This window comes from Homarus americanus, unplaced genomic scaffold, assembly GCF_018991925.1.
Source record: "Homarus americanus isolate GMGI-L3 unplaced genomic scaffold, GMGI_Hamer_2.0 scaffold29703, whole genome shotgun sequence".
Classification (NCBI taxonomy): domain Eukaryota; kingdom Metazoa; phylum Arthropoda; class Malacostraca; order Decapoda; family Nephropidae; genus Homarus; species Homarus americanus.
In genome coordinates, this window is record NW_024718832.1 from 292,082 (window position 1) to 306,902 (window position 14,821).

At 35.8% G+C, this 14,821-nt stretch overlaps 1 protein-coding gene across 2 annotated transcripts in view; it reads right to left on the reverse strand.

Annotated features, from left to right (window-relative positions):
* The window catches only part of LOC121859837 (1-phosphatidylinositol 3-phosphate 5-kinase-like), an 85,864-nt gene that overhangs the window by 52,715 nt on the left and 18,328 nt on the right, over positions 1–14,821 (reverse strand). For both annotated transcript variants that reach the window (XM_042356799.1, XM_042356798.1), the window contains exons 7-14: positions 14,344–14,583; positions 12,879–13,102; positions 9,968–10,124; positions 8,699–8,879; positions 6,578–6,684; positions 4,662–4,823; positions 3,948–4,149; positions 3,021–3,125 (exon numbers count right to left, since the gene is read on the reverse strand). In XM_042356799.1, the coding sequence (XP_042212733.1) occupies positions 3,021–3,125; positions 3,948–4,149; positions 4,662–4,823; positions 6,578–6,684; positions 8,699–8,879; positions 9,968–10,124; positions 12,879–13,102; positions 14,344–14,583 (1,378 nt within the window). The remainder of the gene's footprint in view (positions 1–3,020; positions 3,126–3,947; positions 4,150–4,661; positions 4,824–6,577; positions 6,685–8,698; positions 8,880–9,967; positions 10,125–12,878; positions 13,103–14,343; positions 14,584–14,821) is intronic.

Sequence of the window (14,821 nt, forward strand, 5' to 3'; positions counted from 1 at the left end):
TTTAAGTAGCCACATTTTAAATGAATCTGTGATGAATTTTCAACCTCATAAATTCATTAAACTAAAATTTAAGTGATATCTCTGTTAGCCGGAACAGTTGATGCAGAGCACTTCCAGGAATCAGAGATTTCCGAGTTATGATAAGACTCTCTCAAGGCCGGAAAAAATCCCCCATCCCCGGAATGTTACAGGTAATGGGAAAATTTTCTCGGAAGTTCCAGAAATTGCGCATTACAGTACATCATCTCTTGATCCCGGGAAGAAATCCCCCATCCCCAGAATGTTTCCGGGTACCGGAATTTTCTCAGACTTTTTCAGGATGATGCATTATTTCATCCCTCAAAGCCGGAAAAAATCTCCAATCCCCGGAATTTTCCAGGTACTGTACCGGGAAAATTTTCTTGGAATTTTCCAGAAAATGTGGCCATCAGAAAATTTTTCCAAGTCAGAATTTTCCAGCTTCGGGTACGATTTTCCAAGAAAATTTCACTTCCGGCTATGAGAGAGTTCTAGTTAAGTGGGATTCTGGCTAACAGAGATATTACTATTCAATATCATATTTTGTATTATATAATCTATGAATGAATCACTAAGTACAGTAGTGTTCTGTCACCTGATAATGGTTAGGAACATGGCCTGTATGATGACTGGGAGGTTGATGAAGATGATTTACTCAGGAAGGTAATGACAGAAGAACCTTGCATGAGTTGGATTGAGTCAAGGAATGGAAATAAGTCAGTGGAGGAGGTGGCACCCTGTGTGTTGATGTGAAAGAAGATTATATTGACTCTAGTGTGTGGCCAGATGATGTTACTGCACAATTATTAACCTTAAATATAAAAAATACAATAGCTCTCTTGGCCAAACACAATTGTCCCATAGTGCATCCTACATTCACTTTATTCACAATTTAGGCCTCTAGATATTCAGCTCCACACCATGAAAAGTACTGTTCTATAATTGTCTTCTGTGAACCATCTGCCATGTTCTTAATGACTGAAAATAAACACTGAAATGGGTAGTGGGAGGTAGTATAGAGAGATATTAAAATGATGCTATTATAATCCTCAAGAAATCAAAAGGAAAAGACTTAGTGAGGTTTGATACAAATAATTAAATAAAGCAAGTTCAATATCACAAGTAAAATTCATAGTTAGCTCACTGTGAGATTTTATTCTCTCTAAATGGAACTAAAAAATCTAATAATTGTACTGTAATATGTCTCCGAGTAGTACGGTAATACACTATCTCCGTTAGCCAGAATCCCTCTTAAACGGAGCTCTCCGATAGCCGGAAATGAAATTTTCTAGGAAAATTGTTCCCAAAGCCGCAATTTTCTTGAAAATTCAGGCTTTCGGAACAATATTCCGAGGGCACATTTACTGAAAAATTCTGAGAACAATTTCACGTGGCCCGAAAAATTCCGGGATTGAGAGATGAAAATCAGGGTCATTTTCCGGAAATTCCAAGACAAAGTTTCCGGTATCCGGAAAATTCTGGGAATGGGGGATTTCTTTCTGGCTTTACCGGATGAAATAATGCATCATTCTGGAAAATTCTGAGAAAATTCTGGTATCCGGAAAAATTCTGGGGACGAGGGATTTTTCGGCTTGGAGATAGTCGTCTCATCACTCGGAAATCTCTCATTCCCGGAAGTCATCTGCACCAATTGTTCTGGTTAATGGAGATATCACTGTATTATATTATATTACTGTATATGAATAAAAAACTGTAGTGACACTGGTCTCCTACATATCATGATCACTGCAGACTGCATGTGAATCACAAGAACTTCCACCTTTATTACCATTAATGTTATAAAAAGACAATAACAAAACAACCACTAAAATAATACTATGAGGTTCAAGGATATAAAGTGACACCAGTAGAAACTAAATGAATTCCAGAAGCATAACTTAAAATCTGAGTTGGTTTGACAGACTAATGAATCAGTAAAGGATACTGTAATCATATCTTATTAGTACTTGTACAAGTGTCAGTCTTAATTGTACAGGAATACCTTGCTATTTGTATCCCCGCTTTTTCGCAATTGATATTTTAACAACCTTTTTCGATATTTCCAAAGCATATCCCACTTATTCACAAAGCAAATTAGAAAAAATAACATCTATGGACGTGGCATGTTACTATGAAAAAAGATAAATGAAGAGCACGGGTGTGTATGTGTGTGAAGTGAATGTATGTGTGCATTTGGTATTTGGCCATGTTAGACGGTGCCTGTAGCTACATCCCCCTAGCTCTCCCCCTGCAGGCCAAGCTGCGTCATTGCTATTTTTTAACTCATAATTTTGGTTGGATGTATGTAATTTTCTTAGATCTTTTTTTTTTACTTTGTTATATGCACACACAACTGCTCATACAAAATGTGCAAAAAAATAAATAATACTGAACATGATCATCATAAGGTCAAAAAAAAAGAGAGTAAACATTTCTTGAGTCCGCGGGATTTACACAAACATTGCAAGAGTGGGAGGAAGGGAATGATGTCGGAGGTCTCAGTCAATCCTGTCTCCCGTGTCCCGAATGTAGAAATTATTTCCACCAGGCAATGCAGCATTTTTTATTATTTACTAGTATTATTTTTATTTATTAATCACATTTACTGGTACAGTATACAAGTGACCTTGGTCCCTTATTGTGTATATTGAGTGTATATCGAAAAACGTGGTGAAACTTGCCGGCTGGGAATGCATCCCCCCTCCCCCCATTACAATGATTCTTAAAGGAAAAATTGCCCTGATATTTGCAAATATATTATTCACAATGACTTTTAGGAATGCATCCTTTGTGATAACCAGGGTATTCCTGTACAGGGGTAAGTACTGTACAGGGGTAAGTACTGTACATCAAATCTATTTAAAATGATCGATCTGTCTATATCTTTGTTCATGTTTTAAAACAAAAAGTTAAATATTGTTATGTTTTCTTTTTTATATAAAACAATAATCTTACTTGCACATATAGTTTGCCTGACCTGACACCTGTATGAATAATCTCACCTGCAGGAATTCTCGGGCCAGGAAAGCAACACTCTTCTCAACCAAGATAATATCTGGTTTGTAGGAGACAATCTTTGCTACGACATTCTTGAGGTAGTCTGCTTCCTGAAAACATAACATCAAAAGCCATGGAATAACCTTTAGTAAGGCAATTACCTGACAAGATAACTACAGGGTAATATAAAATAAAGTTGATCATTATTTTTCCCTTTAAACCCTTGAACACTAATTTTCTTCACTAGAAACATCTTCATATTTATATCTTATAGTCAGCTTATATAAATAATTCCCCAAAATATCTATGACAATCTCAAAACTGCTGTTCATCAGCTAATGGTGTGTTCTTTTTAATACGAGGCATTGCCTCTAAGAACGGAGACCGAGCCATTTTAGTGAAAAAATAATTCTATGATTTTGTGTCACCAAACCTATGCTCTATCATGTGGAGAGGAGAAATATAGGAATGCACTCTTCTAGCCAGTGATACCAAGGCTTCTTCTAAAAATGCTATGCAAAGCCAAATGAAACATCAGCCAAGCAGGGTGCTACATACCATAACATGCACAGTTTTGTATGATAATTGTCTATAAACTTATATATATTGTTTTATTATTATGATTACTGTTTCATAATTACTGTATCTCATAAAATATTTTATTATTTCTTAATAGGACAGGTAGTTATTACCATTAGTGCTCAGGCTTCACTATGGAACATTATACATTTTACTCATGCATATTCGTGAAATATTACTCAAGCACAACAAAATAAGACCTAAAACATGAATCAGAAAACAAATTCACACGGTCGCCCGTCTTATAGGCAACGCCTCATATGGCTACTGTACTATTTCAACCAAGTAAAGTCAATTATCTATTAGTATCTGCTGCTCACGCCCACAACCCTTGTTCATGGGGCAAACATTACCTGTAGTAAAAGATTATCAAGAGCTAAGAGCTTGTTGTCATTGCCCCGTTGATAGTCTATGGTGGAAGCTACTAACAGGATCTGTGGATCGGTGAGTCGTACAGCCATGGATTTGTCAGCAACATTCTTTGTGCAAACGGCTCCATTTAGAATTTCACATTCACTCCTGGTGCCTCCTGGCACTTTCTTAAACTGTATATATCTGGAAAATAAAATACATTGTACATGTAAAAGCTGCTAACTTGTATGGTTACATGTAAAGAATACTTAGTGCTGTACAACAACTCTGATCTTAACACAAAATATAAAAAGTAATTAAAACTTTCTTTTACTGTATTACATGTTTTGTGTACAAACTCCGCTATACGTAGTTTCATTTAGTTCTATATACTAAAACACACTTGCTTGCATTAACAATTTACATCATTAACCCCTCCATTCACAATTTAACACTAAGAGATACCACAAACACAATCATCTACATCAAGTACTGTACTTCTTTAACTATGTCAGGCAAATAAGGGAGAGAGGTACTGTACAGATAACAGATACACAGTAAATAACTATTCTTATGGTCAATCATTCTACTTTAACTTTACAAAACATAACACTTTTTTTATTTCCTGCATTTTTAACTCTTTTTTCTGAAATAAACGAAGGACTATCTTCAAATAATCGACAGGTCCACATTTCCAGTAATGGGAAGGAACTCACTGTCGTATATCCATGTCGTCACTATCATTCTTGACGTCGGGACGGATAATGTCTGTGACTGTGTGAACAATGGGAAGGATCACTTCTGCCCAAGATGATGACAAACCACCTGAGTCAAGGAGTTGGCACAAGAGGGCAGTTTCATGGGATCCCCACAGGGCACTGAAATTATAAGAAAAAAGCCCTCTTATCTCCAAAATGAAGTACTGTATAACAAAGATCACAAAGGTATTTTTTTTTAATAAATATGTGAATACTGTGCAATGTAAAATGACAATAGGTATCTTTGCATGACCCACAATAAGTATTAAAAGAATATTTAAAAAAAAGTGAACAAGAAAAAATTATGTGAATACTTGTGAGCTGACATGACATTTCTCTAAACATTTCTCAAAAATTAAAATGGACTGTAAATTGGAGGCAGTTATATTTACATGAATATAAATTAACACAACAATAAAAGATAGTTTGAGCAAAACCTAAATTTAACTGTAGGGCAGACAAATAGTTGAATGAAAGGACAAATGGATATAAAGCACTGTAATTTAATAATTACACCGAACCCTCAAAGATTTGGACACGGCAAATCTGGATTTCGGAAGATTCGGACAAAATTTGGGGGTTCCGGGGGCTAAGAAGCCTCCCTAAGAAGCATTCTCAAAAGATCATATTTGGTCCGTGTAATTAAGATGTCAGCGTGTGGAACACAGGTGCCCAAGAAGGCAGGAAACTTAAACAGAACTATCAATTGTTGTTTGTGGGAATATTATTTAATTCACGCTAGTGATGATACAATGTTTCTTATTATGTTATACAGTAGTAGGTAAATGCATGGTTTATATAATTTGTTTATCACTGTGTCCATTACCATTTTCAAATTAAACTACAAGATATATATTTCTCCCATACATATTTCGATCATACGCCTGGCAAAGGGAACGAGAAGAGGAGTGAGTGACCGCGAGTTAGTGTGTCATCTGCTGCTGTAACTCTCCTCGCTCCCTGCCATATGTCACTGTTATTATTAGTGTTTACTGATATAACAGTGATTAATAATGATTAATCATGACATCGCATCCAGGTTAGACTCATGACTATAACCACCAGGCTACTGGGCCAAGCTGTGAGGTGTTATGGTTGTTTTTTAACTTGTATTTTTGGATAGATATACTGTACATACATAACTTTCTTCATTTATTTTTACTCAGTTACATGCACACACCATCCTAAATACAAATTGTGAAAAAAGTAAAACGAATAATTGTCCTAAGAGCAAACACATAAAGGGAATATGCATTTCTTTGCACACGAGTTAGCTGGCTCAGTGAGGGAGCAGGGAGGAGGGTGCAGAGTATAGGGGTGGGGAGCATTGCAAGGGAATCGACAGAGGTAGCATCCCTGCTGGTCTTTGTTGCTGTGATGAAGCAGGGAGTGCATGCAAATGGCAACTGTGTTAAACTTTCATTTGGCTTTTATTTACTGGTTTGGCAATACAGGAGGAAAATACACACAAAAGTTTTCCTAAATACCCCCTGCTAAAATGGGGAGTGCGTCTTATATACCGTAAAATACAGTACCGTATTTATTTATTTTTTTAATATCATTATTTATAGTTTTTATACATTTAGTACATTCGCCGGAAGATACGGATAATCGGCTTTTTCGGACAGGTCTTTTAGTCCGGATCTTCGAGGGTTCACTGTTCTATACTGTATATACTTCCCAGGCATATAAAAAGGTCTTCAAGGTAAATATTGTCTCTATGGTACAGTAAACACATCACTACACCAACCACAGATAATCAGTACATTAGAAACCTCGTGTCTACAAATTTCCCTTCTATGCATCACAAACTAAAACACCCTGTATCATATTGCATCCTATTATAAACAAATTCAGGTGACATGACAACCTACTTAAGTCTTTGTTTAATAAGTGTATCTTCATTGTCCAAACTAGGGGTTCCTTCTTGCTGCCAGCCTGATCTTGCCTGAGATTGTCTTCCACCATGACCTCGCAGAGCCTGCAATGAAAATAATTAAAATATTTCAGTAAACTGTTGCCAATGAAAATAACAGCAATGTCTATCGCTTTAAATTAATATTTATTTATAATACCTGTAGTCAAATGTTTTCTAGTAAACACTACGATGATCCACAAAGGGTAAATACTAATATAATAATTCATCATTTACCTTCTTTACCTAATGGCCACCCACTAGAGGTGGCCCTACTGAGGAAAGGAGGCCAGTGGCCTGTATTGGATCTCTCCATTGTTCTTGATTTATTTTGTCAAAGGATATTTTGAAGCCCAGTACTGTTCATGATTCCACAACTTGGGCTGGTAGACTGTTACATAGACCTACCACTCTAAGAATACTGTTTTATAGCAAAGTTACACATGCACAATATATTACATAAAGTACAGTACATGAACTATCAATCTGAAATGTTCAAATCTTGGGGAGCCCAAAGAAAAAATGCTTTAACACACAGTACAGTTTCAGCCAGCATGACTTAGACTTCTCACACTTCAACCCTGTCAACCTTTCCATACACACACACACACACACACACACACACACACACACACACACACACATACTGTACATACTTTGACTCTAATGTTATAAATACAGTAGGAAAACATTCTTACGGTACATTGCTATTTTTTCTAGTGTCATTCTATTAGTCGTATTAATAACAGTTCAATGTTTTAACCATGAAGGTCTGTGATGAGGAAATAACCGGTTATCTCAGTGATTTCCCCTGTAATCATCATACATTTAGGTTATTAACAGCTTATACTCATCCTATCTCTAAGTACATACAGTATTAATATATTTTTGTTAGCCACTCAATTCTTAGTTAATTTGTTAGTGTCATTTTTTAGAAATTTTCCTACATCCCTTGCTAATACCCTGTAGCTACAATGACAAATTAAAATTGGATCTCTCAATTGCCTTTCAAATATTGTCTTATTTCTTTAAATTATAGAATAGCTCCACCAGATAACACACACACACACTTCCTAACTCATTCACTAAACTCTTTAACTTTTCTTCCAAATCACCAACTAGAACAATGTCATCTGCAAACAGAAGCTGACTCAAGGCCCACTTACTGTACATCCTGCATTATCCTTCACCAAACTTACTTTACTCTTCTTTTTGTCTCCTCTACTATAATAAAAAAAAAAATAACCCTTCCAAGAAAATATCTAGCTATCATGGTGACATATGACCTCCATAATGCAGTTCTACTTTCACTGGGAAGCAATGCTCATCTTCTTAACAAACTTTAAAGTATGCTTCACTCTCACTACAAAATCTCTGGGAAGCATTCAAATGTATCCAATTTACTCAAAATATTTTCAATAATTCCCACATTACTTGTGATGTAATACCTTCCCCACAATAGGGCAGAGGGGCATAAAAATAAGAACAGAAAGAAATTAAAAATAGAAAAGAAAAAGGTTATACAATACTGTATTAATCTACACCACGAAGATGCCGGAAAACCAGCTTTTTAAAGTGAGGCAGATTGTATAAGTATGGAAACACGGAAGATGGCAGAGCATTCCACAGTTTGGCTGTGTGAGGAAAGAAGGATGTACTATAACGGGTTATTCTAGTGTGACTGACATCCACACAGAAACGGTGGGCACCGCTGGCAAGACGAGTGTTACGAGCCCACGGCCTTGCCGGCGGTAAACAGGATGCCAAATTCACCAAACATTGCCCGTTAAAGTACCTGTAAATGAGAGAGAGTGAAGCAACATTGCGGCGAAGAGAAAGAGAAGAGAGATTATCAACTAAAGGAGGAGAGTCAATAAGACGAAATGCCTTTGATATTGCGTGCATTACACTATATTAGGATTATATTCTCAGGAAAAATGCAAACAAATATACCTGTACTGGTATATACTTAGATGTGAAAATATTGAACATTCCCGATAAAATTATCTTCATAATAATACGAACATGCACAAATTAATAACTAAACCTTATAAAACAAATGAAACAATGATAGCATCACCTGTAGCACTTCCTCAGCCATAACAGCAGTAGCTCCCCCTAGTGCCTCCCTGGAGAGTGACAGTTGAGCACTGGCACTCAGTGCAGCAGAAACTGTTGTAGCGTACTGTGTCTCTCCTAAAGAAGGACTCACTGTTGAGCTTTTGCTATCAACCACGTCACTGTTAATGCTGCTCCGTCTACTGTAATAAAGTATAATTCAAACAATATTGGAAACACAGCTAAAAAAAAAACCTGCTGTTTGAAGTAAAAGAGCAATGATGAGTGCAATAATCAGTAAAGTTTTAAACTCAAAATTAACAGATAAAGTCTGTCAAGTATCTGGCAATAATTAGAAGATCAATATATTACTACAATAACAAGCTGAGAATTCTGGTATAATCAAAGCAAGTAATAAAGTAATGACATTATACTACTGTTGCTACTCCAAGCAACTTATCTTTGATAAAATATTACTTGGTATATTTACTGCCTTTGCTGTAAATGCATTTAAAGCAATTCTTGTTGCATGTACAATGAGCCATTGTCATGTTCTGTACTTTAAAATGATAAGTAAGATTATTCAAACATAATAAAATTTTATCTCTACAAAGAAATTGGTCTCTAATAATCAGATAATTAGAAAGGCAGGACATCCAATTCTGGTAATCGTGGTTAACCCAGGGAAAATGGCCATAAAAAGTTGATGAATTATTTCTAATAATTGTTCATACTGTTTGTAATAGATACAAGCAGATACAGTATCTAAATCTAATCTTTTATCACCTTGAAGAAATCAGTCTTCTGCCTATATATTTCAAACTACAGGTACAGTACATACCACACTACTGTACAGTAGAAAAAATATTTGGGTGAAAGAATTAAAATTGAGATAATTACATTTACAAATAAATACAGCATACCAAATATGAGCAAAAACATCCATTATTTTAACTGTTAGAGTATAATTTGATACAATCATAGCCACTCTGTCAAGTACCATTCAGGAAACTAGAGACAGTTTACTGTATCATTCTTCGTCATTATGCATATCTGTTGTAAAATAATTCTGCATTCACTACATTATGTAAAATATATACTGTACATGTACTGTACTGTTATCTTTTATTGCCAAATTTGTATTACAGTGTATTATATTCATGACATTGTACTACTCAACTGCTTTGATGTTTCAATAAATTATAATAATCAAGCATGAACCGGTATGTATAGAAAAGCAATTAGTCTCTCCTACACTCACACCCATGACCAAATGTTGCCAGACTCTCACCTAGATAAGTGAGGCTTCCTCATTGACACAACATTATCTTGAAGGTTCAAATCCAGGCAGTAGTTTGAAGTGGATGAAGTAATAGAACTAGGAGTCTCCACACTGTGCCCAGGGTCATCATAGACCACACTGCTTCCATTCACCTCCATATCACTTTCTGTAAAATCAATAAAGTGTATCTTCTCCTTTTTCTTACATAATTTCTTCTAAAAAAAAAAACTATTTTATTTGAAAAAAAAGAGGAGTAAATATAGTTAGGTAATTATATTAATTCTACTCAATGGCAAATTACACAGAAAGGATTTACTACCTTTTCACCTAATATCACAGATGTGGATATCTCTGATAGACATGCTGGTGTAGAAACTGTATCTTTAAGATACTTTGCTGTTAATAATATTCTTTTTTTTTCCTTTTATATATCTTTAACAGTCCCTCAAAATTCATGTACTGTATTTTTTTTAATTACAGGCATCCCTCGTTCAGCATTAATTCACTTAACATCAATTCGGTTTAGCAATAAAGCAAATTTGACACCCCTACTCACTTCACATTTGGTCAAAATTTGGTTCAGCAATAGCTTGACTCACTAGGCAGGGGAAAAACTAGGGATGAGGTCGTCTGAGAGATGGCATACAGTCATGTCGCATCTTACGTGCATTTAACTTACGCGCATTCAACTTTATGTGCTTGGCTTAGAAAAAAAAGAATGACGCAGCGAGTGTAGGAGCGTATGGCTGGGGGAGGTACTTCCACCTGCGTCTCCTTCTCCTGGATCAACATCAAGCCTCAATGACCACCAATAATGTTGTTGGGCGACGAGGAAGACAAATCATCAGAGTGTGTACAGCGCCCATCATCACCTCAATATTCATTATATGGGCACTGTACTAATAATCATCATCATTATCATAACAAGAAGATCCAGGATGAACAGTAAGTGTACAGATTTACTTACAGCAGAGGTGGTTATGTGGTGGCAATTAAACTGAAATAGGCCTAACCAGCCATTGCCAGATGCGCTATTGAGAAACTTCTGACTGCTTCCACACTTATGATCACCTCCCACTCAAAATACACACCCATGCTCTTCATTTTCCTTATTTTATAGTTTTATATTATATTTTCTTTATTTCTGAGTCACATCAGAGTAGTGAAATGATTTGTCCACAACTTTTATAGTTTCATTATGCAGTACGTCCGGATAATTCGCGGATTTTTATTTCGCGGTCCTCTATTATTCGCAGTTGACACCCTGGATGTACCCAAGAATGTCTGTGGGTAGTTTTAAAGTTGCCGGCATTTTCGCGGCCGGGACAGGGAGCCATTGTATAAGTGTGTGTTTGTGTGTGTAGACACACACACAAACAAAACACATACTGTACAAATAAATAATAACGAGAAAATCCTCTCACAAATAATCAGAAACAAATGTACTCATAGTATTAAAATGGTCGAGTCTACCCTCAAGTGATTGCCAGAAATTTGGTAATCAACTGTAATATAAAAATATGACAAAATACAAAATAAAAATGAGCAGCATAGGTGTGTATGAGTGTGGAGTGAACGTGCATGAAGAGGCAATGGGCTGTAACTGCATCACCGACTCACCACCCAGCCGTGCTCCCTCCCCCATGATGTCACGTCATGGCATACATACTCATGCCTTGGAGTCAGCGGGGTGACTGCCCAGCTGAACTGCATCATGTCACCCAGAGGATGGTTTGAGTGTGGAAGGAGCTATTTTTTGTGCAAAAATTTGTGCCAATATATTTTATGATAAGTTATGTATCAATTTTATTGTTTATCATTGCAAGCTTTGTTCATTTTTTACTTATGCAATTTGAAACTTGTTTGAATTAGGCTCACCTTTTGCTCACTAAATCGTTTAACTCTGAACCACATCATTTACGTAGAAGTTTGGTGTTAAAAATTCAATCGTTTAACTTCAAAACCATTTATAACAAACTCGTTTATTACAATTATTATCAGGAAGTACAGTACAGTACTGTACTCAGTACCTGTAGTTACTGCCCTGCTGTTTGAGTCTGTTGTTTGCCTTTCAAGCTTTGCCATTATCCCTTGTTTAGCAATAATTTTACTTAACATTAGGTGTTTCAGGAATGCAACCCAATCGTTAAACAAGGGATACCTGTACTGTACAGTAGACTCTTGCCATCGCGGGTTTGTGATTCGCAATTTCAAAGATTCGCGGTAAGCAGAAAGTAGCAATGGTGGCTAGCTTACGAGCCTCTCCTGCAGCACAACGAGTCACCCCCGTGGCAGAAGTGTCTCTTCCCACCTCTGTTCACGCTCAACCATTGCCTGTGATGCAGCACCTTGTGTTGTGCTGTACTCTCAAAACTTTAGTGTTTCTGTGTGAAATGGCCCCCAAAAGACTGCCTAGTGTCAGTGCTAGTGATGCTAGTGGAGTGAAATGTAAAAGGCATAAGTCAGTGATGACCCTGACAAAGAAAGTTGAATTATTAGACAAGTTAAAAGAGGGGATGAGTGCTGCCACGTCTGGTCAGTTGTTTGGTATAGGTATACAGTAGTGCACTAAGGTAGTATAAGTTGCTATTCACGGTCTTGCCTATTTGCGCCATTCCTTGGAACCTAAACCCCACAAATAATAAAGGTTTACGGCATAATGGAGGTCTCTGTATAGTATTTCAGTCATCCTTACAGGTGATCATCACAATTTATAAGACTTCAAATATTATGGGTGTATTTTATGTATAAGCTATACCATATAATGTAGCCTAAATATATTAGAGTAAAAATCTTTCAGAAATTCCTAATACTGTAGGTGTATTCTTTCTTAAAAAAATAAAATAAATAAAAATCATACACAAAAAGTTGTCATAAGTAATGTACCTAAATATAAATATAATTCTAATACAGTACTCACCAGTATCTTCTGCCATATTGGAAATTTGCTTCACCCAAAGAGGTTCCTGCCCTCCATCTTGAGTGCGACTTAGGCCCTCCTGAGCCCCTTTATCTGAGCTGTCACTGCTTGGACGCATTGGACGGTATAGAACATAGTCATCAACAAACACTTGTTCTGGCTGTGATATACACACCAAATAACCTGCTTCTAATAGAGCTTGGCCAATAGCTATTGCTGAGGCTCTGAAATAAAGTAAATAAATTGTGAGACAATATTTTAGGAAGCTTAAGTATATTGCACTCATAATATAATGCAAGATGACACAAAAGCATTTCTTTGCAACATAAGTCATACTACAGTGCATATGGTGACAATAGTAATACTTGAAGAATTAATAATGAACAATAAAAACAAAAAATATTGTGCTTGTTTGTTTAGTCTTATTTAAGTTGTGACATTAAAATAATACAAATCTTTTCACTAACCGGCACACATATTATTTCAAAAATGGCTTTCTTTAAGGGAGTTGATTATTTTTCATTAGCTGTATAATTCATGTGAAACATAACAACTGTTGTAATAATAAATTAAATTACTATAATACCGTGGTTGGTTTTAGTCCATGATCTATACAGTAAGCATTTCAGAGACTGCAGGTCACTGATATATTTTTCAGGATAAATAATTAATTATTTCTTGATAGTCAAGTTTGCAAAATCTGATGATTGTAATTTTTTATGACCCAAATCTACCAAAAAAGGAGTGCAAAGTGATATACTTTCTACGATATGGTACTACGTATCATGATATAATCATGTTCAATACATCCAGTGACTGTACAGTACTAAACTGTGTCCTAAATCCCTCCCTAAAAACAAAGGCACATTTACCTATTTTTCCAAAGTACAGTAATTACTCTATGTGATTTAGATAAGCATGCAATGGAAATACGGTGGCTATTTCATGTTGTACAGTATTAATTATAGAAGCTGTGCCAACCATTACACTTACATGACCTCTACTTCCCCACAAAAAAAGTCAGTGACAAGGTTTTCTATGCAGTGACTGTGTTACAAGATGATCATGCAAATGAAGTCTGAAGACAATAAAGGATAAAGTGTACTAAGTTGTAACAGTGTAGGATCAAAGTTGCACATAGAATACTGTACAACATAAATGATAAACTGTACTTTCCTCAAAATAGGTTATAGTGAATTAGTTCTCTGAAAGGTGCACAGATGTTATTAGTTCATCAAAATTATAAATCTAGTGATTGTAGCGTGATACACATTTCCCTCAGCAATAAGCTACTGATCAAGATGATGTAACAACACACTTCTCCTGTCTTGAAGGAAGAAGAAAAAATTGGGAAAATGAAAGGAACATAAGGAGTGTCAATGAAAAACAACAATGTTAAGGAGTCTACAGTGCACAAGGAAAGAGAACTATGAACATAACTGAGGTAAGTGACATATAAACTTACCTACTGGATGCTTTGTCATTTGCAAGAAGCCACTGTACCAGATCCTTTCCTATAAAACAGCTGTGGAATGATTTCAGACGATGTCGATGGGATCCTAGAGGAAGCCCCCCAGCCCCTCCAGCCATGTGAGACCACAGGGAGTGAAGCTGCTGTGAGTCTTGCAACAACAATTGTCGTTCTGCTGTCATCTGGTCATTGTCACGTTGACTTCCAAATGCTTGGTATTCTCCACTTGAGTACCTGAGGGGATATATATATATATATATATATATATATATATATATATATATATATATATATATATATATATATATATATATATATATATATATATATATATATATATATATATATATATATATATATATTGTATATATATACTGTATATATATTTCATAAAACTACACAAAAAAAATCCTTATGTAACCTCTCCCTTACATAAAGTAACCAGAGTTCTGTACAGTAAAGTACATGAAAA